The following is a 25,647-nucleotide window of genomic DNA, read 5'->3' as shown; positions in this document are numbered from 1 at the left end:
TGGACAATTTATTAATCTAATGCTATATAATCCTAGCAGATTTGTAATCATTTAATTCAGTTTTAGCTTTCTGTAGTTCATTGTCCAGTCATCTCATGTTTGTTCAATCAAAGGCTGATGGAATAAATTAGTTTTTATAGCATTTTATTTTTGAATGCAGTAAAAGTTTGGCGAATATTCAAAGACATGTTGGGTTGATGTGCGTCCAAACTTATTACTATGTCTACTTAGAAGGATTCCAGACCAGAAAAATGTGTTTCAAATATATTTTTTAAGGTTTCTGTTCATGTTTGATTCAATATTTACTTACCTTTTTTCCAGACTAGCCTATTGAATCCAAAACACTGTGAACTCATTCCTTGAAAATGTCAAGAAGTAGTTGAATTAACAATGAACAAGCACAGTAATTGGATTCAACAGTCTCTTTGTTCTTCTTGGGTTGGAGGGACAGTAGAGCTGTCACTTCGCACTCATCAAGCCACCCAGTGAGGCAGAAGCTGAAACATCGTGTTCCAAAACAAACCTCTTCAATGTCTCGTCAGTCACGGTAGACACATGCCTTCTGCTGTGCATCAAACTCCGTTCAGGATGAACAGATTTTCTGTCATCACTTAAACTGAGATCAGTTAATCCAGCACTCTGCACATGTCAACTAATCCACATTGAAAATGAAAAAAATTTTACCTAATAAGTTCTTTGTTGAACCATGTTGACAAAGCTAAGGAAATAATTTAACATTTCGGGTTGTATTTAGCTACATTTTATTGAAGTCATTAATATATCCTAAAAAACATGTCAGTCAAAAAGATTTTAAAAAAAAAGTGCCAGCTAGGTATTAACTGGAGGGTACTGCCCCCTGCTGTTCATCAACTGAGATAAAGCCAAACCTATATGTAAACAGTAAGTCAACTTATTCTTTAACATAAAAATAACAGACTGGACAAGCATAATTCAACATTTAAGCCATCACCAATCCTCAGATGAATGCTGCTGGCCCTTAAGCTCAGTTAGCTGCTGCTGCAGTTGGAGGATTTCATCCAGTGTTTGCCTGTGAAAAGAGGCAAATTTATAGCATGTTATTGAAAGCAGTGGGAATTCACCTAGATGAATAAGAATAGATCGATCTGGATTTGTTTTACCTGTGAACAGCCTGAGTTCTACTGAGTTGACAGCGGAGACGCTTCACAATGGCTTCATGGCGCCTGTTTTGGATCTGATGGAGAGAAAAAAAAGAAAACAAATATCAAACTTGGATGAGTTTACTTTTTGACAAAAATAATTTAATTCAATTCAGTTTATTTATATTGTGCCAATTCCCAAAACACGTCCCCTCAAATGTTTTCTATCTTAGGAAAACTAGCTTGTTACATTGTGATGTTAATTCTACAGCGGAGAGGGAAAACCTCCCTTTTGATAAAAAGAAACCTCCAGGGAGCAAGGTTCAGTGTGGGTTAACTTCTACAGAGGCTGACTGGGGGTTTGAGAAGACAAAGCAACATGGAAGCATGGATCAACAAATACTTTCTATATTAGAAAAGGTAATAGTAATATAGATCTACAATCGCTCAGTCCAGAAAAGAATCAGCTAAGCAGGTAAGCTCTGAGCAAGTTTCCTGTTAGTGACAGTAAAAGCCGAGCCTATGCTACAAAAACTCTAAAAGAGGGATTTTTTCTTAAAATAAGTGTGTTTTTTATTGAAGTGTCTCACAAAAGTTGTGAAAATAGCAGATCTAGTTCAACACATCACACTGGTTAGTATAGCAGACAGACAGTACAATAAAGGAATGGTTTTAGACACAAGATCCTGATCTACTATCAATTATGCATTCCAATGATCAATACAATCTCCATTGCTCCTTAAAAAACCAAATAACAAAAGCATTCTTCTTTCTACTTTGGAAATTTTGGCTTTATTTCTGATAATTTACCCCTCGGTTATTACTGCTCAGGGGTCAAAAATAGATTTTAAATTGACAGGGTTTTGAACCTACATAATTTCCTTGTAATGCCATGGCAATCCAGACCTAAACTGAATAAATATGTTAACTAAGATGTTGAAATATTTAAACGTAACAGAAAAAATTTTTCAATGGCAATACAAGGAAACGTTAACATCATATTTAAACAGATAGAAAGAAGAACAATGAGAGAGAAATATTCAAATATCTATTTACGTTTTAATTGGGCTCTTTATCCAGAAATAAACAGAATTCAAAGAAATATTGTATTTGGATATAACTTAGGGATTCCTTTAGGTAGAAATGAAAGAATGTTTAATATCCCCCTGAGCTGCTCAGTGGCGCTGTGTATAACACTGCTGCCTTGAAGCAAGAAGGTTCCGTCTTCGATTCCCAGCCCAGGGTCTTTCTGAATGGAGTTTGCATGTTCTCCCATAGCATGTGTGGGTTATCTCCGGGTACTCTGGTTTCCTCCCACAGTCCAAAAACATGACTGTTAGGATAATTGGCTTCTCTAAAATTCTCCTTAGGTGTGAGTGTGTGTGTGAATGGTTGTTTGTCCTGTTTGTCTTTTTGTTGCCCTGCAATGGACTGCTGACCTGTCCAGGGTGTACCCCGCCTCTCACCCGAAGACATCTGGAGGGTCTGAGACCCCTCATGACCTCACTTTGGATAAGCATGACAGAAAGTGCATGGATGGATAGTAACTCGTCTTCTGAGCCAGATAAAATCAAATCTTGATAGTTAGACAAAAGGGTTTTTTACGCTTGGTAGAGGATGTTCAGCCACATAGTTTATTAAGTAGCGATGGAAGACTAGAGTCATACTGCTGAGAGCGAACCATTAGAGTGGTGTGTGAAGCACAGACACGGAGCTTCACGCACAAAGACGCATTTCTTGAGTTTGGCAGAGTTTGGCAGAGTTGAACCAGCAGTACCGGACTATTCCGGGTTATTTTCTCAGACCCTGCCGCCGCTGCTGCCATGATCCATCTGTGCTCCTGCAGCATCTGCAACAGTGTGCAGCAGGATCAAACAGGACATAGCTGCACATAGCTGATTACAGCACAATAATGCAGTTTAAACGCCTGACTACCTGCCAATTTTTATTTAGTCTTGTCTCATTGACGAAAACTCAAACATAGGGGTACATAGGGGAACGGCCCTAGATGGGGAGCAAAGGTATTGGTCGGACATTCATCCCTAGTCAACCATTTCAGCACCTTACAGCTGTTTTTCTACATGACATGGTCAATAACAGAGGCACATCATTGAATATGTGCCTTTCGCTCCTTCAACTCTCCCCCTATCTTCCCCTTCCCTGCATGCGTTTCTATGTAAATGCAAGGGAAGTGGGGAATGAATTGGGCTGTTGGAACTCATGCCATATGATGACAAGAAGAAAAAGATTGACATAATGAAAAAAAGTGTTGCTTTGTTCCAGGTCTCCAGTAGGGATCTGTATTTTGCAACAGATTTTGACATGCAAAATTAAGGGACTTCTGTTTGGTTATTTTATTTGTACAGTGATTTATGATTAATCAAACAGTAAAACAGTTGAATCACTGAACTTAGGATTCAGGATTTAACTGTTGTCACTCAGATATAACACTAAGGTGTGACTGTGGTGTCTCTGATAACTATGATTAGATGCAGCATACAGTTTGTAACTGATGTCCAACAAAGATAACATCCTTTCACCCATCTTCTTCTTATCTATTAGGGTCACGGAGGGGCTGGTGCCTATCTCCAGCAGTTTATGGGGAAAAAAGTGGGATAAACCACGGACAGGTTGCCAGTCTGTCAGAGCGACATGCAACCATGCAAACATATGCTCACACCTATAATGTTTCTGCATACCCGTTAGAAAGAAGATAGTTGTACGCCTAGATGTTGTCACTCCCTAACAGGAAAAAAACAGACAAAGCTACTAAGACGGAAATGGCAGAGAGAACATTAAGTTTGGTGGTTAACAAACAAATACTCCACAATTGAAGGATAGAGATAGAATGAAGAATAATGATGTAAAGTGGTCCCTATCCTCTAGCAGTCAAAGCCTATAATGACATACAGGGTTAGCATTATTTGGAAATAGAAACAAAATGTAAATGTCATGTTGTTACTACCAATACGTGTGTGTAGGACACATGGCAGATCTAGGGCAATATTTAATTACTTTTCTATACCTCTATGTCTTTCTTTAACTTGACATTAGTGTCAAGCTCTTTCTTCAGTTGGTGAGTCATTGCAGCAACAGCCAAACTTCTTTCAGAGATCTCCCTCTTCAGGGAATCAGTTTCCCCCTGCACATAAGAACATTTAAAAGATCAAGACCAAACCCAGTTGAATTGTTATTCTTAGTATTTTCAAACCTTAGCAGTCTGCAGCACATTCCCGTTTGGGTTTTCCAAATCCTCCCTTAACTGCTCTTTCTCCTGCTTCAGTTTCCAGACCAGCATTTTTTTCTCCTCCAGTTCTCTGTGGGTCTCCGTCTGGCACGCAGCCTGCAAGACGGCGTTTCTGTGACCTTTCATCTTTTCCCTGTACATGCTGAATTTTCCAAGTGTTAATTGGGCATCCTCCACCTCCTCTTGTATATACATCTGCAGCTCTATGTTTCCCTTGTTAATGGAAGCACAGCGATCATGTAGGACCTTCCGTTGCCTCTCCAAATGGTCCATCTGACCTTCCAGCAGCTGGATTTCTCTTGATTTAGACTTTACCTCCTGCTTTGCATGCTGACATTTCTTCTTAACATCTGCCAGAGTTTCCTTTAACAGAAATGCACCTGATCAATCCAAAACATTCAGATCTTTACTAAATAGAATAATTGGCATCCTTGAGAAATAGTGAAGTTCTATTTCATAAAAATACTAGGACATATTTTTAAATATGTAAAGTAAATAATTTACCTGCATTGATTTTATTACCAGCTGTTTCTCTTTCAGGGTTTGTATCTTGGTGTAATTCTGCTGACTGACATCCTTCACTGCCTCCTGAAAGACTTAACAGATATAATACAAATGCATAAAACAATTAATCAATAGAACTTTTTCTAATAGATCAACATCTCATGTTTTTTCATTTATATTTCCCATGTAGGATGCAGTCACATGTGTAAAACGCCTCTTTTCATGACAAAGTCATGTCATACTGTAATTTCTTATGTAGCCTAGTTCCAGTCATTCAGTCTAATACACGTCTAATCTAATAAACATCTCAAGAATTTGATTTTGATGTTCGTATACCAAACTGGTATACAAACCAGTATACCAGTGGAGCTAGCTGCCCTGCTGCCTTCTGGGAAGAGGCTTCTCAGCATTCAATTCAATGTAGGTGCAGCAGATTCCAAAAAAACTTCTTCCCACCGCCATCAGACAGCTGAATGTTAAAAAAAAAAAACTCTAAACCATGTTAAAAACTCTGCATCAAACTGACCATATCAATTTGATTTTTTCGCACCATGTGTTTTTTCTCCCACAATGTTTACATTTGATCACTGCTGCACTTTAAGAAACTAAAATGTCACCAGAGCTGTACAAAAGGAAATTTCTTTTTTCATGAAAATAAAGTTTGTCTATTTCTAAGCGTAAGTATGCTTAACTGTCATTGCAATGTTTCTTTTCCCTAAAAACTGGCCCAAACTTTGAGTCCTTAATAAATATTTTAAATTATTTGAGTTGTGCTTTTGCAAGAAACCTCACCAATTGCCAGTTTATCTTTTGGTAACTCGCAGGAACACACAAAAAATTCACCTAAAGCTTCAACTCAGTTAAATTACATTAGCAATTTAAATTTAATCAATGAACACTGTCTCGGTAGATAGATAGGTAGACAGACAGAAAAACTTTTAAACCTAAAAATTACACACTTAGTCTGAAGTCTACCACAAATACACATTAGAAACTTGTTGATTTTTAAGCTAACACAGAAAGAATTAGCCAGCTAGTTTGCTAACCTATAATTGAGACAAAAGGTAGTATTTAATATTTTGATTTTCACCTTCTAATAACAAAAATAACAAAGGTTTCTGAGTCCTGTTATGTTTACATTCGTAGTTTTGTGAATCCTAACCTTTGTTGTCAACGAATTCGGACATTTTAGGCAAGTAGACTTGCAAGGTTTTTATGTCACCTGGTTAGCTTCTTTATTTATGTTAAAACGGCTTGCCATACTCGCTATACACGTTTCATTCGCTCTTCAAATAAAAAATTTATGGCAAGCCATTTTAACATAAATTCGGTTGTACCGCCTTTCCATTCAAGATTTATCAAATAGTTTTATGACTAGACGTTTTAGCGATTTAAGATATCACTAATTATATTTTGACAAGTCAAAATACCTATTTTGGATATCTCTAATTACATTCTGACTAGTCGAAATGACGTCAGATTTACCATTAACTTTTATGTAGACGTCAATTTAAGATATCTAGAATGACTAAATGAAATACACATTTCAGATATCTACGATTAAATTACGACTAGTCATAAAGTAATTTCAAGATATCTCGAGTTTAGTTTTGACTAGTCATAATTCTCATTAAAGATATCTCAAATGCCACCATAATTCATGATATCTTAAATGTATTTTAGGATAGGAGATATGCAGTTTATATGGCTTGCCATAAGTTTATAATGATCTTTTTAATGGTCTTCCAGAAGGATCATTTCTAAAAAAAATCCTTACTTGTCCTTCCTTACAGGAGGAAATGTTAAATTAGGCCCATTTACTGTTATTTTCAGTGGCCCTACAGATATGTGACGCTTTAAATGAATAATCCACTGTCGTAATTTGAGATATCGTGGAAGGAATTTTGACTAGTCAAAATGTAATTTAAGATATCTTGAATTATTATGCTTCCTAATCAGAATGTAAAGACAGATATCTTAAATTATTATTCCGGATAGTCAAAATGTGGTTTTGTGTAGTCAAAATGTATTTTAAGATATCTGGAACGTAATTATGGATGGTCAGACGAACCCGAATTTATGGTAAAAAGGCTGTTAGCACAAAAAAAAAATAAAAATCCACCGACGTCATCCAGAAGTAAAACTACATTTCCCAGACTTCTGTTCTCTTTTGTGTGTTGCTTTTTTTTTTTAACCGTAAAACCACTTCCGGTTTCTCGTCCAAGGTAACGTTCTCCCTTTCCGACTGACTTTAATTCTTCACTCGCCCATAAAAAAAAGTACTAAATGTTTTTTCCTCGCTGGTTTGGACTGTGCTCCCAGTGTAGCCGGATAGTTTTACCCACTGGCTTAGCGTGGAGACATAGGAAGGGACGCAGCAGGCTAATATATTCCACCTGGGGCACCATAGCTCCAAAACGACTATCCCATTCTGATCCAGTTGATTTATACAACAACATCTCGGTTCAGATGTATTTGCAGAAAATGATTGAGGAACATGGAGTAATTAGCAGAAAGTTACACCACGAACATGTGAGTGATTCAGACAGGAAAGCCCTGCAGAAGAAGCACTCAGAGCTGCTGCCTCTTGTTGAGTTGTTTGGCAGCATTGGACAAGCCCACAAAGACTTGGAAGAAGTCCTTTCCCTGCTACACAGTGAGTAGCGATTTAAACATTTTGCATTCATTATTGACTCTCTCCCCTTATTCAAAGCCAGACTCAAAACCCATCTGTTCCAGCTCGCTTATCTGTGAATATACTGCTCTTTTCCCTATCCATGATTGTTTTTTTTGTTTTTTATGTTCCTGTATCTGTATTTTGTATTTTCATCTCTTTTTATTTATTTTTTTTTGTATTATTTGTAAAGTGACCTTGAGTGTCAAGAAAGGCGCTGTTAAATAAAATGTATTATTATTATTATTCATGATGTTGCCGTGTGGTATGCTTATCATAAACCTGTTATTACTCAGCTGATCCTACATGTGAAGATAAGCACCTGATCCAGCTGCTCAAAGAGGAGGAGGCACAGATCTGCAGCAACATTGTGGCCTTAAAAAAACATGTGAGTGACGTGTAAACATCTACAGAGCTCTGGTGTCACTGATCACACTTATCCATGCATTGTTTTTATAGAGCACATGGAGTTAAGAATATGACAGGAAAAGCTCAACTGGATTACTGTAGACTGAACATTTAGACCAAGTTAACCAGATTTCACCTGTTTAGAATGAAGGAGTCTGTCTGATTAACAGTACCTAAGTCAGAATGTGATGTTGTGTCTCTTTTAAGCATAGGACCAAAAGCTAACATTAGAATAAAGGGTAGGATACCCAGAATAGATCCTTAAATAAGACCAGTCTTACAAGTTCCAAAAATGCCTTTTGACTTTAACCAACTGTTCAACCTCTACAAAGATAAACAAAAAGTACTTAATGCTATTTTCCTCTTCAGCTGATCGAAGCTCTGGTGCCTGCTGACCCTCTTGATTCAAGTGATGTTGTGCTTGAGGTCGTTTCAGGACGAACGACAGGAGGTAGGAAAGAAAGCAAGACTATTTGCCTTGGCTTATATCCCGATTCCTTCTGAGCTGCTAAGTTTTAGTTTTTATTTTATTTTTTTTCTTTAGCAACAAACTGGGGGAGATCAATACCAATCATAATATTTAAAATTACAAAGACATATGAAAATGAAAAGCGATTACTTGACTTTCAGGAGATGAATCTGTGTGACTCTGTTTCAGGTGACATCTGCCAGCAGTTCACCAGGGAAATGTTTGACATGTACCGAGGCTTTGCCTTTTTCAAGAACTGGGACTTTGAGGTTCTCAACTATTCAGCTGCAGACTACGGTAGGCTCTGCAACCAAATATATATATATATATATATATATATATATATATATATATATATATATATATATATATATTTTTTTTTTTTTTTTTTTTTTTTTTTTTTTTATTTTTTTTATAGGATCGTTTTGCACCAGTCACTTTGTTATTTTCTTCCTGTTTTTTGAAGCTCTAGAAATGATTTGTATTCATGATTTAGTTTGTGAATATATATAGAAATAAATGCAGAGCAGAAGTCTGCTGCCCTCTGGATCTGTTGAGAAAAACAATCTTGTTAATATTTGTACCGACTGCAGTTTTCCTACAGGTCTATATAACTGCCTTGGACGATTTGACGTTGATACAATTACCGTAGTAGAAACTGTGTATTTTAGCGCAATACAGCAAGCTCCCTTCTGATTGGGCAGTGTATCAATCACTGTCAATCGATTTAAGGGTTACAGATGTGTGTCTGTAGATTAGCAACAGATAAACTGATGGATTGAATGTAAAAACTGGGCAAACGATATGAAGTAAAAGGAACAGTCAGTGTGCGTTGTAAGGCCAGCAAGTTCTACCCATATTTCTGAGCTGCAGCTTTGCAGGTAATATCAAAATGCATTTTATATATGCATTACATATTTATTAACTATGTTTTTCTTATCATTAACTTTTTGCTGTTGAAATGCATCTTCAAGCCTTTTAAGATGCATGAATGTGGATAAAAAAAAACCTTCTCAAACTCCTCTAGTTCATAAATGATTGTGCTCAGATGCACAATAGTAACACATCTTTATTCCTCTAGGTGGACTGCACCATGCAGCAATCAGGATAGCTGGGGAGAAAGTCTACAGACACCTGAAACATGAAGGAGGAACGCACAGGGTGCAAAGGATCCCTGAGGTCGGCCTGTCATCCAGGATGCAGCGCATCCACACAGGAACAATGACAGTCATCATCTTGCCGCAGCCAGCCGAGGTAAGCTGGTCTTTTCAGTGTCTTGTTTTTCTCTCTTCTGGTTTTTGTTATTACCTTCATTGTCTCTCTGTAGTTTGACGTCCACATCGACCCAAAGGATCTGCGAATTGACACATTCAGATCACGAGGACCTGGGGGTCAGGGTGTTAACACCACGGACAGCGCCGTGCGGATAGTTCATCTTCCCACAGGTCCGGACTAGCAGAGATGATTTTAAGACTCCATTCAGACTTTCATGACACGAAAACATGTTCGTCCACACAGGAATAATATCTGAGTGCCAGCAGACTCGATCGCAGTTGCAGAATAGAGACACAGCCATGCGAGTACTGAGGGCCAGGCTCTACCAGAGCATGATCGGTAAAGAGACAGAGCAGAGACTCTCCGCACGGAAGCAGCAGGTAAGGTTTAACATTAAAAAAAGTATTTTCATTTTTATTTGTTTTACAGAGCATAAAAACGACAAAGAGGCTAATTTTATCTGTAGTCCCTGGGCAGGACGTATGGAGGACCAACTCTGCCATATTTAATAATTAATACAGAAATAAATAAATGCTCAATAAATAAATAAGCATACAATTTATTGCCACCAAAAATCCAATAAACAAATAAATGTAAATAGAAATTAAATCATATAGTGAGACATAAATGTATATAACTCTTTTAATTAGCTTCTTTATTTATTTGATTTGTAATATTTACCTTTATTTTTTTGTCCTTTATAATCTTCAACTTTATTTTTTAATTACTTCTATTTTTCAGTATTTATTTATGTGAAAGTTATACTGTGAGTGGTGGCCAAGTGGTTAGGGTACAGGGCTTTGAATCCTGAGGTTGTGAGTTTGATCCCCCACTCCCACAGACTGCCACTCTGGCTCCCTGAGCAAGACCCCTAGCTCCACAGGCGCTGCAAAATGGCAGCCCCCTAAAATGCAGAGAGCTCATTTTGTTGCTCTGTACCTCTGACAGTGTAATGACAATAAATTGAATTTATTATTATATTTTTGTCTGTCTGCCTGCCCTTTTTATATTTCTGTATGCATTTCTGCCTCGTTATGCAAATGAGGAGGGGGTGTGTCCTAGAGAGTCAACTTCTTCTTCTTCTACTCACCCATATGAGTTTTGTGTCATTTGGAGTTCCGAAGATATTCTGTTATATCCAGGTTATATCCAAGTAATGTCTTCCTATGGGCAACGAGTTAAAGGCACAAACTAAACTGTTGATAATTTATCATTTATGGTTCGCCAGCATTCATAACATTTAGGTGAATCACTGTCCCCCAGACATCCCCATATATATATATATATATATATTTTTTTTTTTAAACGGAGTGTGTATGACGTTTCTTGGATAAACGCTATGTCTGTTTGTTGCAGTTGTAGATATGGAAGCACCTTCATCCGTTTCACAGGATTTCCCCATCCATTAATGTTCCAGGACACAACCTTAACAAAAGAATTATTGGCCATTCAGAATATAATGAAAATAAAAAAAAGTACATATTGGGCATACAAAAGTAGTTGTGATGTGTCTGACCCTCATAAAATTGTTTGAAAGTAATTTCAAAGTTTCGTTAACTTTTAAATAAACAAATATGACATAACCCGTCAACATGATCCCCCCTCAAAAACAGGTGTAAACATATTCCCACTTTTATGAGACTCCTAGAAAATGGAGACTCTTCCTTAAAAATTAGTCTTAAGTGTGCAAAAGATGAAAGAGAGAAAATAAAAAGAGAGAAAAAGATAAATACAAATGAATGCATGTACATTTAATACATGAAACCTTGAATTTGTCCCTAGCATGACTAAATGCTCCTCCCTTCCTTTTATGGGCTGCACTCTGGACTCTGTGGAGGAAGTGACTGAGAGGAGGGTGATATGCAAGTTTAAATCCATCAGTTATTTTATTTTTTTCAGCTTTTATTGTCATTACACTGTCACAAGTACAGAGCAATGAAATACATTCTCTACATTTAACCCATCCCCTTGGGGAGCAGTGGGGTGCCATGGTGTGGCGCTCGAGGAGAACATTTTCAACAATTAAAAAAAGTGTTCAAATGCAATTTTTTGAGTCTCAAATATTTAATTTGCATTCAAAAACTATTTTCTATGATGGAAAAGGTTTATCTTTTCATTGAAGTTACTATTTTTATTGTTTCTGTTGTTTGTTTGTTTGAAGCAACTTCTTTTTTGATTGAATAATAAGGACACAAATGTCCTACCCATTATATGGTCCAATCAAAATACAATGTTACTTCAACTAAAAAAGTTGCTTTAAACAAAAAAGAGTGGACTTCTATCAAATAAAACATTTTCAATCAAAGAAAAGCAGTGTTCAAATGTATTTTTTTTGAGTCTCAAATATATTTTTGCATTCAAATACTTTTTTTCTTTGATTGAAAAGTTATTTTTTTTTCATTGAAGTGAAGATTTTTTTTAATTGAAAATATATTTTTTGATTGAAGCAACCTTTTTTGATTGAATAATAAACAAACCTACCTTCATAAATGTCAACTTTTAATCAAATTTGAGAAAAAACATGAGGACAAGGCTAATTTCTTTTATACAAAGCATAGAACAACATCAGGACCTTGGCAGCAACGTTCATTGAAAAGATGAGACTAAAACTGAGTCATTTATACATCAGAACATGTTTGGCATTAGCCAGATACAGTGGTAAAGAAAATAAATGGAAACGGAGCCGGAAAGATCATTGTTTCAACAATTTAAAAATTTTAAAATGATAAAACAGAACTGGACACTGAAACATTTAATGTGTGAAAAGTTATATATTATTACTTAAGTCTAATAAAGTATATTTTCAGTGAAATAAATGAGTAGATGAGAGTAAAGTATTTAAGATGTTCATGTTTGGACTGTCTCTCCTTGAACAAGGTGGGCACACGCAGCCAGGCAGAGAGGATTCGCACCTACAACTTCAGTCAGGATCGGGTCACCGACCACCGGACAGGATACACTGCCAGAGACATCAAGGTGAGATCGCATCTGGGGTCCGTTTCACAAAGTAGGATTAACAAACTCAGATTCAAAGCCGCAACTCTGAATTGATCTAGAAATCTGAATTTTTGAGTTCATGACAGCTGCTATGAAATAGTTCAGTCAACTCCTAGTAGAACCACACAGAGTTTTGCACGTGAGCAACAAATATGAAAAGCCATTTTCAGTGGAGCACCCATTCGACAAGTCACCATGACAACTTTTTTTCCTTCTGAGTTATATCAGAACTCACAAGCGGAAAGGTTTTACTTTCACCTGGTTTAATTCTGCAAAAACTCTTCTAGTAATCTTTTCATATCTAATTATCAATCAATTAATCAAAAAAAAAAATCTACTAGTATATAAATAAACTCCAAACTGGGTCATTTATTGACTTCATCTCTCCCACGCCCCTCTGTAGTTACACTGTGCCACCAAGTGGGGGCACTAGTGAATCAGCCAATGCTGAAACATGAAAACAAAGGCTAATATCTGCTGTTTGATGGATTGCTCCATCTCTACTAGACTTCACCTATATATGTATTTAGGTTTCTTTATTTATTTTATACATTTTGTTGAAGTAAACCTTCTGATTGTTTTTTGTGCTCAGGAGTTCATGAAAGGAGGCAAAGAGCTGGAAGAGTTGATCTTAGACCTACTGGAACGCTCTGAGCAGGAGGCTCTCCTGGAGCTGGTGGAGACTAGTGTGCGTGCTTCAGGACGGCCAGCAGACTGATGGAAACATCTCTCCATCCCATTACGACATCCATGCTGCTATTGTTGTGCAATCGTCTTTTTTATTTATTCAATAAAGCAGAGCTTTCTAACCCTGACTGTAGATGAATAATTTGACTGAACAGGACGGACGGCTCATAAGCTGCCACACCAGAGCAGGGTGCGGTGAAAAAAAAAAAACCCTATCTGCTTCACACAGACGCTTTCCACGTCACGCCCGCTGATTTGTGCCAAGAAGCCAACTAACCTTAAATGAACAGCTGTATTTTATTCTTTCACTCAAATTAGTAGAAAAAAGAACACATTTGAAAGAGTTGTAGATCTTTACAAAAAAAACAGACCTGAAAATTAAGATTTTAATACAAGAAAAAAACATTTTAAATTTGGCCAAATCCGTGATACATTTTGGAAAGATAGTTCATCAGGAGGCTTCCACATGTTCTGTCAGTCTTCGTCCTCCCTCTGCCGGAGGCTCCTAGATTTTCCGTTCTGGGTCTTGTTCTTCCTGAATGATGCAGGTCCGCCCTCTTCTCCTAGCGAGGTGATGATTCGCTCCTTGAACTTGGGCTTGGGCTCTGGTGGGAGCTCGGGCAGAGCAGCGGCCGCGCTCTCCTCCGTCTGGGGCAGCTGTAAGTCCACGTTGGCGCTGGGAAAGAGAAGAAAGAAGCCAGATGTACTCTCATTTCAGCTTCTCCATTCTTTATTAAAGTTTGGAAAACTTACAATGGATCCTTTTCCTGCTTGATTTTTTCCCAAGCTCCGTACGGATTGGCTGCTTTTCGCCTCCTAATTTGTGGTCTTTCTGCTGTCACCACTTCTTCTGGTTTGGTTTCTGAGCTCTTGGCCTCCTCCGTTTTTGTCTCCATCTTTTCCTCTTTTGGAACTTCTGTCACTTTTTCTTCAGTTTCCGAAGGTTCGGCTTCTGGTTTTCTTTTCTAAAGACAAAAAAGAAGTTGGAACTTTTTTTTTTTTTTTTTATTGATTTGAGCATCTATTTGTGTTCATCTTGCAGGAGTGTCTTACTCTGAAGTTGATTTTAGGGGTTTGGGGCTTCTGTTCCAATTCACCAGGTTGCGCCTCCTTATCGGAGCTCTCCTCTCCTCCAGTCGACGCCTCCGGCTGAGAAGCTGGAGGCTCTCCTTCGCTTTCCGGTTGGTTGATCTTCGCTTCCTCGCTGGAGGGAAAGTCGGCTGGTTTCTCCCAGCTGGATTCTAAGAGTTGAAGCACATTACAGACATGGTCAATATCTATAATTAAAACCCTGAAGCAAATCTGGCTGAAGCGGGAAGAAGCTCACCTCCTGTTCTGGTGTTATAGTAGTACGTGTAACCTTCGGGACTTACAGCTTCCATCCAAGGAGAACCTGAGGAACTCTGGAGGAAAAAAACAATTTTAGAACTTTAAAGTGAGGACAGAAAACAGAACCTGAAGAACAGATTTACCCCAGACTCCTGAAACTGTGCAGAAGCTGATCGTTCCCCCTGAATATCTCCTGGTTTTTCCCACTGAGACTCTGCAAAACGACAAAAACACAGAAATGAGGTGGAACAGATTCTACATTCTAGATCTGGTGCATCAGATGACCTCACCTCCTGTTACTGTGTTGTAGTAGTAAGTGTGTCCATCATCTGTCTTGCCTTCCACCCAGACCTGCACTGGTGTTGGCTCTTTAGATTTCCTGCTCGCCTTCCCCGATTTCTTTTGTTTGTTTTTGGGCTGAAATATCACCTGAGGTTTAGGCAGCGGCTTTGGGGCTGCTTGGACCGGAGAACTTAACCCTACACACAGAAAAGTGGCTTGAATGAATAGAATCAGACAGCACTTCTGCTAAAAGGCCATCAGGATTACCTTGCGACTCCCTCTCCATCCGCTTCAGATCTTCCTCGTACGCCTTCAGTGCTGCCTCCTCCATCGCTGCAAACTGTTTGCACATCCGCTCCTCGTTCTTAGCATTTTGAATGCTCTTTTTCTTAATCTGCAGACAGAATTACAAAATGACGAGAGCCAGAAGCTGGTCAGCCAATAGCAGCAGAGCTCTAGAGTCTTGATGTGGAAGCCTGCTGCTTATCTCTCACACCAGTCCTAATGAGGCACTAATTCCTTTAGATCAGCTGTTATGTTGTTGTTGTTATGTTTGGTGCAAAATTAATCCCACTCTATCAGGTCTATACATGATTTTGGTTCATTTTAGTTAAAAAAAGCCAATGAGAAGAAAGAGAGAACACAACCGATGAAGTTGCAAACACGCAACCTACTTAGAGAAGGTCGCGTGTTTGCGTTTCAGCAAGGTAAAGAACTTCCTGTAACAATATCTACTGTTGACTTAATATTCATTTCATTTGCAATTGCCACAGCAGCATCAACAGATTAAAAAATGAATCCCTGAAACACAGGCTTTTAACTACGAGAGTGAATTTTGTTCCATTGTTGTTGCAAACAAAAACACATTTTGTTCAAGGAAATATAAGAAAAAAACATTTTGTAAATAGAAGCTTGAAATAAATTCTGTTTTTATCAGATTTTGTATTGTGCAATTTTTCTTTTTCAGATGGACTTCGTGGAATTGCACTCTTTTCATTTGGCATTTTCCACTTCACATTCTGTTTCCTTCTGAGGGAGCTTTCTGCTGGAGCGTCTGCATGGATGGAGCATCTGCATGGATGTTTGCAACAATATTTTGATTGGTCAAAGTAGGAATCAAGAGCGAGTTTTTGAACTGGGCTTCAAGTGCAAAATAATCAAAAGTAAAAATTTTTAAAAATAAAACTTGAGAAAAAAAAAAAAAGGTTTTAAAAGGAATAAAAAATAAAAGTATCATTTACAATGCAGTGGATTAAACATCCGATACAAACACAAGAAAAAATGCTAATAAGGCTGAAAAATATGGGTCCGCAGATGTATCGGTCCATCCCTACTTTGAATTCAAATTCTCAAATTCCAGTGTTTGTTTTTTCGTCTGTGCAGGAAAGAATACATTACAACTTTAGTACCATAAATGGAAAGAACAGTGGGGATTGTGCTTCTTCCCACCCAAGACTGAGACAAAACCACAATCTGACTGTGGTATTTTTGACAAAACAGCAGTGCTGCTTTAAAAAGTGATTCTGAATTTAAAGCCTCGATTCACCAGGAAGGTATTAATCTAATACTTATTTTATACCGATATCATTGATATTTTGGATCAACCTGCTCACCATAAATGCACACCACTTTCTTTCTTTTTTCCTAACTGTGGCCTTCTAGGTCATTTGATTAGTGTTAGTTAATTTATCGTTTACTGACTACATACCTCTGAAATTTTAGCAGCCACATTTTCTTTGTGATTCTTCCCTCTTTCATGGAACTCGATGCTCTGCAGTTGAAATATTATAAACGTTAGCTTGCATAACCTTAAAGTACGTAATGATGGGTGGAAACAGCAATACTCACAGGTTTGTTGTCAGCAATCCAGCACTTGCAATACTGGCAGAATTTCCTTGGTTGTGACTTCCAATAATCCGCCCTGTAAAATACATAAAATGACTCAAAGAAGAAAACATTTTACCTTTAGCCTTCGTTGCTAACGTGATATACATTATTTCACGTTAATATTTCTTGGCTCCCGGCGTCAAAAACGCATAATTAAAACCCAAGAGAGTATTAGTTACGTACATGTTAGATCCACTTGGTCAAAATAAAAAGAAACCGATTCATAAAACGTATGCAGACAACTACTTTTCACATTACTGTAACTACAACACTGTCCTCTAATGATTACATCATCAAGTGTCGCCAAACCGAAATTCGCTCAAGCAAATAAATAAAAAAAATAAAATAAAAATATAAATACTCCGTAAAGTTTTAAAGAAGACAAAATATAAATGTATAAAAATGAGGTGAGTTTTATCATTGAATCCTTAATCCTTTAATATGTTACACATAGATCCATACTACCTTACTACATAACACCACGTGATCACGCACGTTTGTATCTCCCATATGGTCTAGCGGTTAGGATTCCTGGTTTTCACCCAGGCGGCCCGGGTTCGACTCCCGGTATGGGAACTCTCTTTTGCTTATTTTATGACATTGATCTTCAGTTGAAGATGAAATCATTGTTTAGATCCGCGGTCACCAACCTTTTTACAGTTGAGGGCTATTTCAGGGGTACTGAGTCACAGGAAGGGCTACCAATACTGACCTATGAATTGCAAGGGTCAACGTTCTTCTAAAATTCATACATCATAAACATATCTTTATAGTTTCTTAAATTTATAATTTTCTTTTTTTGACATTTTCATTTTGAAATCTCTATACATGCTTAAATGCCATATATGATCAAATGATGAAATGTTCTATAACCCAATTAAAAAAAGATGAGCAACAGAATACAGTGAAATTTCAAACATAGCTGACTGTTGAGTCGTTCTATTTTCAGAAGACTCTAAGGGCACTCCATGTGGTCCTTGAGGGCCCCTTGGTGCCCGCGGGTACCATGTTGGTGACCCCTGGTTTAGATTATTCCGTAAAGTAGGGTGATACACTTTGCCATACAGCAAAACATTGGCCTTAACAGCAGAGCAAATAACATAGCAACATTTTCAAGATCACTGTTCACCGTTCTAATTGGCCACCAAAATTCAATATTTTATTGATTTTGAAGGTTTGGGGGTAGATGTTAACCTCTGATAGAAATCCAGATGTCTACAAATTTGCTTGTTTGTATATATTGGTTGTCGTTTACAGAGGAAACACAATTAAAATTTTCTTAAGAAAGTTTTTGGTTCACATTTCTTAGTGTTTCATCTATTTCTAAATTGAATGAAGTTCTTATAACAACAATGATAATAAAATAATAGCTTGGGTTTCTTTTTAGATATATTTATTTTGTAATAGCAATTTCTTTCATTTTACTTTTTGCCTTTAGCAAATTCTTATACTTGTTATTTGTGTCTAAACTGATGTCTTTGTGTTTAAAATGATGTTTTCCCAAGCAATTTATAAATTAGGGACAGTTCTTCTCTCAAGATATGCAAGTATGTTTATTATGAACATAACAGAGATTTGGGAATAAAATTGGGCCACAGCCATAGTGGACCTTTCTTAACAGTGAGTTCTCTGTACTTTTATCTGGGACACTGTAAAACTTTGATATGGCTGGAGTGATGGGGTGTTTCCTCATTTACACACATTTACATTTACACCTAAACAACATCTCTGATTTGAGTAAGATTACAATTTCTGTCAAAATCTGTTGTCATGTCTCATGCATATTTAATGCATATACATTATGAAGTGTGATTAAAAGAGAGATCTCTTCTTAGGAAAAAACCGGAGAGAGAAAGCTTCTTTTTGTTGATAAAATTAATTTTTTTATATATATTCCTTTCTACAATTTTTTCCACTAATTAAAATGTCTTTAGATACAGATTAACATGAATTCAAAACACCGTAGTAAACACATAAATGGAAGCATTAGAACCAGTGTCCATGTTTCATCTTGATGGGGATTCTTTTTTAAATATTTCATGGCCGCAGGCAAACAAGTTAATTCCATTTTATCGTTTCTATCTTGAGATTTCTTTCATTTTTTTTATCAGTTTCTATCACTCTTTTGTTCAATTTTTTCAAAATTCACATGGTTTTAGTTTTTATCTTCTAGAAAACGTTTAGCCATGTGTTTAAAAACGCTTTATAAATAAAATTTGGACGTGTGCTCGCATGTCGAGTAAACGCCATTTTTGTATTTTTGTCTTCCCTTCTGACTTAGTCTGTTGAGTCACTTGTGTTCTTATATTTTATTTATATTATATAAATAAAACATATTATTTGTCTATTTAATATATCTGTATTTACTTTATTTTGTTAATAAAATAGTAAAAAAAAAAAAAAAGTGTGCGTAATTGCTACGTAATTTCTAAGGGCCTGCTGGGCGCCTGCGTCATCAAACCGCGGCTAACTGCTCGCTGGACCGTCACGCCCCATCTTTAGCTGAACCAGTGCTCCTGATCGGGTTTCCAGCCCATGAACAGCCCCATGGCCGCGTCCTCTCACCGCATAACGCTTGGCCCGTTGGTTGCTGCCATCGACCAGGGAACAAGCTCTACTCGGTTTCTGGTAAGACCGACAGACGTAGCTCCGAGGGGGAGTTACTCAGAGTGTTGGCGATGCCCTTGACTGAACAAAAACTGAACAGATTCATACATCATTCGGTGTTTATGTTTCATTTTTTTGTGCCAGAGATTGCCAGAGTAGGTCTGATAAAAACTGAAATGGAGAAAAATAAAAAAACAATAAAAAAAAAGCTAAAACAGAGTTTTAATCTCAGTTACTCATACATAAAAACACACAATGTGGTGACCACAATCATTTCCATTGTAAAAATATCTAGAGAAATGAGCCTAGGATTTGGTTGATAATGATCTATTAATAATCACAGTGGTTTAATCCATTTCTATAAACAGATTTATTGAATATCCACTATTGCAATACACCCTTTCTCCATCCGAGACCAGCTTACTGAAAGAAAGCTGGAACTGGTTACAACACATCCTTTGATCTGATTGGACATATGATCCGGTATAGGAAGCATGGACAGTTGTTATTAAAAGTGTTCATGAGAATCTCCCAAAGATCGGAGGCTAATTCTTCCAATTAAAATGGTTTCATATGTAGGAGAACCTCTACCACTAATGTCATTCCACCACTTACATTGTAAAGTAATAATAACTCTGCTTGTTTGTATAATCATCATTGTTTATGATGCCACTCCTGGGTGTAAATTCCAGCGTAAAAAAAAAACAAAACATGGGGGTGTTGGCACAATGAATTTTCTGCTATAATTCAATGGTTCTGTTAAATTTGCCACACTCTTGTCCGCCTGCTATTGCTCCAGTGTAGGTATCAGATCTGCTCGGCCGCCTTATGATGTCTTCTGGACTCTCAAGTCATTATTACCTATATTTTGTATTATTTCATTGATTGAATGATTGATTGACTTTATTGATCTCACAGTGGAGAAACTTGTTACATCAGCTGAAATAGTCAAAGAGCAGAGTGTGCCAAAGGAAGAAAAAGGTGCATGGGATATATAGTGTATAAAGTGCATCAACATATGACAGCCTTTTTTATTTTTTTTTTATTGCAGGATCATATTATTTTTATGTTGTATTAAAAATAAGGTGACCAGATTTCTGAAATCAAATCTGGGGACATTTCCGACTCGTGGATAAATAGAAATACATTTCTTTAAGGCTAAGTTTAGGAAACTGAGACCTGAAGTCTCTCATTTACATATGTATTACTATTTAAACAACAGAAATCAATTGTAAAAGCCAGGAATGTGCCTCTCTAGACTATTACTATTTCATAAGATTAATAGAATGAATAGTTGTGCCTTTGGATTGGGGCAAATGTGTTGGGGAGGCAGATACATTTTTCCCACTAATGGGATGTATGTAAAGCTCCACTACTTTCAGAACTTCAGGCATTTGTTAACTTATTTCATTTCTGGACAAGCTAATTAGGTGTCCAGCTGGTTACTGAGGTCATTTTCTTTCCAGCCCTCCTCTGACTCTTGCTCTCTGCTTTACTTTTTTAACTTGATGTTTCTCGGCTCTCATTCAATCTTTTTTCATTTTTACCAACTAACTTCTTCCTCTCTCCTCTTCTATCAGTTTTCCACTATTCTAAACAGTCCCTTCTAAAACTTTGTTGGCGGTATGAGGGAGAGGGAGAGACATGCGGGAAAGGACAGAAGCCAGATTCGAACCCGGCTCACCCGCATCAAGGACTAAGCCCTCCATACATTCGTTGTGCAGGCTAACCACTGCGCCACCTGCACGCCCCTGGTGTTGTGTTGTTATATTAGCTTGGCACGAACCAAACATTTATCACAATGATCAGTTCAATCTAAATCAAATGAACCAAATAACACACCATGGGCAGCTTCCCATCAGCTGCTGTAAAAGTCTACAACGCAACATTTCACCCATCATTCATAAAGCAGTAAAATCGGGGACATTTCCAGGGACAGGTGGTCTAATATGGGGACCGTCCCTGGAAATCGGGGACGTCTGGTCACCGTGATTAAAAAAAACAGCTGTAAAGGGAATATAACTCATTATAAAGAGGCTCTTTTGCTGTTTCATTTTTAGGTTTTTAATTCCAAAACTGCGGAGCTCCTCAGTCACCATCAGGTGGAAATAAAACAGAGTTTCCCAAAGGAAGGGTAAGAGATCTGTCTCACCTGCTTCTTGATGTTATCCATAAAAACTGTTTGTTTAGACTTTATCACCTTTTTTTCCTTCCTACCCTTTAATGTGGTGTTTAGATGGGTGGAGGAAGACCCCAAAGAAATACTCCAGTCCGTCTACGAGTGCATGGAGCGCACATGTGAAAAACTGACCCAGCTCAACATTGACGTCTCCAACATTAAAGGTACAACAATAAACACAGGGACCAGCGGACGCTCTTAAAATGCATTGATTCATGAAACATCCACATGCTAGCAGTATGTTCATCTTTGTGTGTGTGTGTTGATGTAGCCAGGCTGTGTTTTTGAATTGTTTATTATTATTATTCCTTTATTTAACCAGGAAAAGTCCCATTGAGATTAACAATCTCTTTTTCAAGGGAGTCCTGGCCAAGACAGTGGCAAAAGATTACATTACAAATTACATTACAGTTTACAATTACATCTATTTATAATTAGAAATTCATAAAACAGTTACAAACCATAGATCTCATTTCCAAACTTTTGAGAAATCGTTTAAAATGTCCTTCAGCTGCCAGTCTTTCTGACGATTGTTCCATGCTGTGGGGGCAGAGTACTGAAAAGCTGTCTTTCCAGCTTCAGTGCGAACACTAGGTACAGACAGAAGCAAAGACTCTTGAGAACGTAGAGAATACAGCCCAGGCGCTCTTGGTTGAATGTACTCACAGAGGTATGAGGGGAGCAGACGCAGAATACCCTTATAAATCATCATATACCAGTGAATGAGTCTACGAGCCTCTAATGCTGGCCAGCCCACACGTATGTAAAGTTTACAGTGGTGTGTGCGAGGCTTACAATTTGTGATAAATCGTGAGGGGCATGGTAAATATAGTCTAACATTTTTAGAACTTGATCTGGGGCATTGATATAGATTGGGTCACCATAGTCCAGAATGGGTAAAAACGTTGCAGCTACCAGTCTTTTCTACGAGTTAAAAGAGAAACAAAGCCTATTCCTGAAGAAGAAGCAAATTTTCAGTCTGAGTTTCTTAATCAATTGTTCAACATGAGATTTAAAATTTAAACTTTCATCAATTAAAATTCCTAAATATTTAAAAGATTGAACCCTTTTTATCTCTGACCCATGCAAAGTGATAAGAGGATAGCTATTTTGCAATTTTGTCTTTGTTTTTTAACATCAGTTTATACTGAGCCTGAGACATGGATGTAAAGAGAATGTGGCATTTACCGCGTTTCTGGTCATGGATGCTCTCCACTTTCATAAAGGCCAGTAGTTAATCCTGTCGGTTAATTAAAGCACCATTTTCCAGTAAACTTTCTCTTCTTCCTGGGGGCTTTAGATCCTTGCTCATCCATCTCCTTATCAGCAAGTTGTCTGTTAGAAGGCTTGATGGCTCCAACTGTGTACTGCCACAGGCTGCTTCGTGGAGTAGTTGTTCAATCACTGATTCTTCTCTCTGGATGTAGTTGGAGCCATCGGCGTGTGAGGAGCAGACAGCAGATGAACAAAGGGACAGAGGAGAGACTCTCAAAATAAAAGATAAAATGATCTGACAGAGGCTCCAAACATTTACTGGCCGTCTGGGATTAACGCACCAAATAAAACATTTAGTCGTATTTTGCGAGTGTTAATCTCAGCCCAGAAGTTTAGTAAGTCTTCTGAAGTTTAGTAAGTCCGGCTGAATGTTATTAAATGTTCTGGCGAAATCAAAGAACATGATCCTCACAGTGTTTTCTGCCTTGTCTGGATGACAGTGGGTTGGTTGAAGCAGGTGTTTGATGGCATCATCAGCTCCAACTCCAAAGGGATAATCAAACTGCAGGGGGACGTGATACGTAACTAACAGAAGTCTCTCTAGAACCTTCATGATGTGGGATGTCATGGCAACAGGTGACTGACTCTGCGTTGGTATTGGAATGAGACAGAAGGTCTTCCACATCACTGGAACTGCCAGGGTCAGGCAAAGGTTGATGAGGGGCTGTAGATAAAAAGGGAAGCAAAATTTTACAGAATCAACAATGTAAGACACATAAGTTCCCAAATCAATCTTTTTTTTTTTTTTTTTTTGAAACCAAGAGTCATTTAGAATATGTTCTATGCCATATGTTCTATGGAGGTACAATAAACATCTGAATTGTGTTGAACGGTTCAGTCTTGTTTCTAAATATCTTTCAGAATCTGTTTTTTTAACCATGGAAATCATTGCAGCTGTTTTCATTTCCTGTAGCTATCGGAGTGACCAACCAGAGGGAGACCACGCTGGTATGGGATAAGGAGACCGGAGAGCCTCTCTATAACGCCATTGGTACAGATGTTCACTCTGTGGATGGAGGATGTTCAGCATTCTATTTAAACCAATGGAAGACAGTNAGAAACATTAATATGTTGCTTTCATCCCATTAAGATTCTTTATTTCAAATACGTTCTTCTAGAAGTTTATTTGAATGAATTAAACTTATAGAATAAAAAAGCTTTTAGCAGCATGATGCCAGACCTGGATTTCACTGTTTGCATAAAAAGCATTTTGCAGCAGAATGTAACCTTCATATCTTTTAATGATGTAATTCGTTTTTAAGTTCATATTCCAAACAATAGCTTTGCTGTCCTTCAGTGTGGCTGGACCTGAGAACTCAGTCAACGGTTGAGCGTCTCATTAATAAAACTCCTGGAAGAAATAAGAATCATTTACGAGTAAGACTGAGTCATAAATCTTTCAATCCTACATTTGTTTCGTTTTTTTTTTCCTGGGTATGAACTGATGGGAACTGTCTCCTCTCCAGCATAAAACAGGTCTACCAATCAGCACTTATTTTAGCGCCGTGAAGCTTCGCTGGCTGATGGACAACGTGGAGCAGGTCCACCAGGCCGTGGTGTCCCATCGCGCCATGTTCGGCACCGTTGATTCCTGGCTCATTTGGGTGCACCAAGAGTTCCTGCATTGTTGCTTTTCTCTAGATCTTAGTGAAAAATATAAAATGGATTTTTAATGTCTTCTTCCTCTTAGTGTCTGACAGGGGGGAAGTCAGGAGGCGTCCACTGCACCGATGTGACTAATGCCAGCAGAACCATGCTGTTTAATATTCACACAATGGACTGGGACCCAGAGCTCTGCAAGTATGGCTGCTGGACTCATTTATCAGTTTAGATCTTTGTTTTGAAGAAGGGTTTATTTGTTTACATTTATGGTGTGAGTAACGAACATTTTCTTCAGACTTTGATGTCAAAATAAGTTATTTTTACTCTGTAAAGTTTAGATTCCCTTTTTGGTTTGCTGAGCTGTCATAATCTTGGGTTAATGTCATTTTAAATCTACATATAGTGGATATATCGTAAATCCTCTAATATAGGCCGGGGCTTTTATTTCACTCAGGTGCATCTTGGTCCAGGCCATAATGGGAAGGAGGCCAGAATAAGAGGCAGGCCTCTATTTCTATTTGATCAAAACAGTCTACCAGTGGAATGAATAAACAGATTTTGTGTCTCTTTGAATCTATAAAATACTAGGTTCATTTATTGAAAAAGTACAGTTACCATAATGGTATGCAGAACATTAATCAGAGATCTTCCAGCAGCTGCAATTTTTCTAAACGGCAATAAAAAAAAAAAAAAAAGACACAGAATGGAATCTTGGGCAAACTGACTTGCGAAACAAAGTTTTAAAAAAAATTAATGGAAACTGTTCTGCCATCATAGCGAAATTTGATTTGAGGCAGGCTAAGTGGAAGTAGGCAACCAGTATCATATATTTCAAGGTAAATTTAGAACAACGAAGACCAACGAAAATCTGTAATTTTAACGCTGCCTGGTTACCTCCAGACCTACCGGTAATCACATTTGTCTTTCAGTTCAAAATGACTGTATAAGACAACTATGATGTGTGTGTAAGGATGGGACTTCCCATGCTAATGGCTTGGATTCGTTAGCAAACATTGCCCCCCTGTGGTACTTGTATGTTACTATCACAAGTTGTTGAGGACTGCCCAGGAACATCGTTGGTTCTAATTAGTGTTGCACCAATACCGA

At 37.7% G+C, this 25,647-nt stretch overlaps 4 protein-coding genes and 1 non-coding gene across 6 annotated transcripts in view; 3 read left to right on the top strand and 2 right to left on the bottom strand.

Annotated features, from left to right (window-relative positions):
- Window positions 1-934: 934 nt before the first annotated feature.
- ccdc122 (coiled-coil domain containing 122) lies at window positions 935-6,095 on the bottom strand. The gene is made up of 6 exons (XM_015395539.1): window positions 6,032-6,095; window positions 4,870-4,961; window positions 4,330-4,728; window positions 4,144-4,260; window positions 1,140-1,213; window positions 935-1,048 (listed from the first exon to the last, which is right to left on the bottom strand). The coding sequence occupies exons 1-6, from the start codon at window positions 6,054-6,056 to the stop codon at window positions 967-969; spliced, it is 789 nt and encodes a 262-aa protein (XP_015251025.1). The 5' UTR covers window positions 6,057-6,095; the 3' UTR covers window positions 935-966.
- Window positions 6,096-7,084: 989 nt separating this feature from the next.
- On the top strand, window positions 7,085-13,521 carry mtrf1 (mitochondrial translational release factor 1). Its single transcript, XM_015395537.1, has 9 exons — window positions 7,085-7,525; window positions 7,840-7,931; window positions 8,321-8,402; window positions 8,610-8,717; window positions 9,502-9,674; window positions 9,748-9,865; window positions 9,939-10,075; window positions 12,573-12,671; window positions 13,285-13,521. Exons 1-9 carry the CDS (start codon window positions 7,156-7,158, stop codon window positions 13,408-13,410), a joined length of 1,305 nt encoding a protein of 434 aa, XP_015251023.1. The 5' UTR covers window positions 7,085-7,155; the 3' UTR covers window positions 13,411-13,521.
- A 226-nt stretch (window positions 13,522-13,747) lies between these two features.
- wbp4 (WW domain binding protein 4) lies at window positions 13,748-17,175 on the bottom strand. The gene is made up of 10 exons (XM_015395536.1): window positions 17,061-17,175; window positions 16,839-16,911; window positions 16,699-16,761; window positions 15,258-15,384; window positions 14,999-15,187; window positions 14,852-14,922; window positions 14,707-14,782; window positions 14,433-14,620; window positions 14,133-14,344; window positions 13,748-14,055 (listed from the first exon to the last, which is right to left on the bottom strand). Coding segments are annotated over exons 1-10 (1,203 nt in total). The 5' UTR covers window positions 17,063-17,175; the 3' UTR covers window positions 13,748-13,853.
- A 206-nt stretch (window positions 17,176-17,381) lies between these two features.
- Window positions 17,382-17,453, top strand: trnae-uuc. Its single transcript has one exon. It is a non-coding gene; the product is annotated as a tRNA-Glu (tRNA).
- Window positions 17,454-19,349: 1,896 nt separating this feature from the next.
- The window catches only part of gk (glycerol kinase), a 20,777-nt gene continuing 14,479 nt past the window's right edge, over window positions 19,350-25,647 (top strand). For both annotated transcript variants that reach the window (XM_015395542.1, XM_015395540.1), the window contains exons 1-7: window positions 19,350-19,505; window positions 21,545-21,618; window positions 21,721-21,827; window positions 23,852-23,929; window positions 24,236-24,315; window positions 24,405-24,542; window positions 24,629-24,738. In XM_015395542.1, coding sequence (XP_015251028.1) covers window positions 19,413-19,505; window positions 21,545-21,618; window positions 21,721-21,827; window positions 23,852-23,929; window positions 24,236-24,315; window positions 24,405-24,542; window positions 24,629-24,738 — 680 coding nt within the window. In that variant the 5' untranslated portion in view covers window positions 19,350-19,412. The remainder of the gene's footprint in view (window positions 19,506-21,544; window positions 21,619-21,720; window positions 21,828-23,851; window positions 23,930-24,235; window positions 24,316-24,404; window positions 24,543-24,628; window positions 24,739-25,647) is intronic.

The sequence above is a fragment of the Cyprinodon variegatus genome, unplaced genomic scaffold (genome assembly GCF_000732505.1).
Source record: "Cyprinodon variegatus isolate N-32 unplaced genomic scaffold, C_variegatus-1.0 Scaffold745, whole genome shotgun sequence".
Lineage (NCBI taxonomy): Eukaryota > Metazoa > Chordata > Actinopteri > Cyprinodontiformes > Cyprinodontidae > Cyprinodon > Cyprinodon variegatus.
The sequence above is the reverse complement of the archived record's forward strand: the minus strand, read 5'-3'. Positions and strand labels throughout refer to the sequence as shown.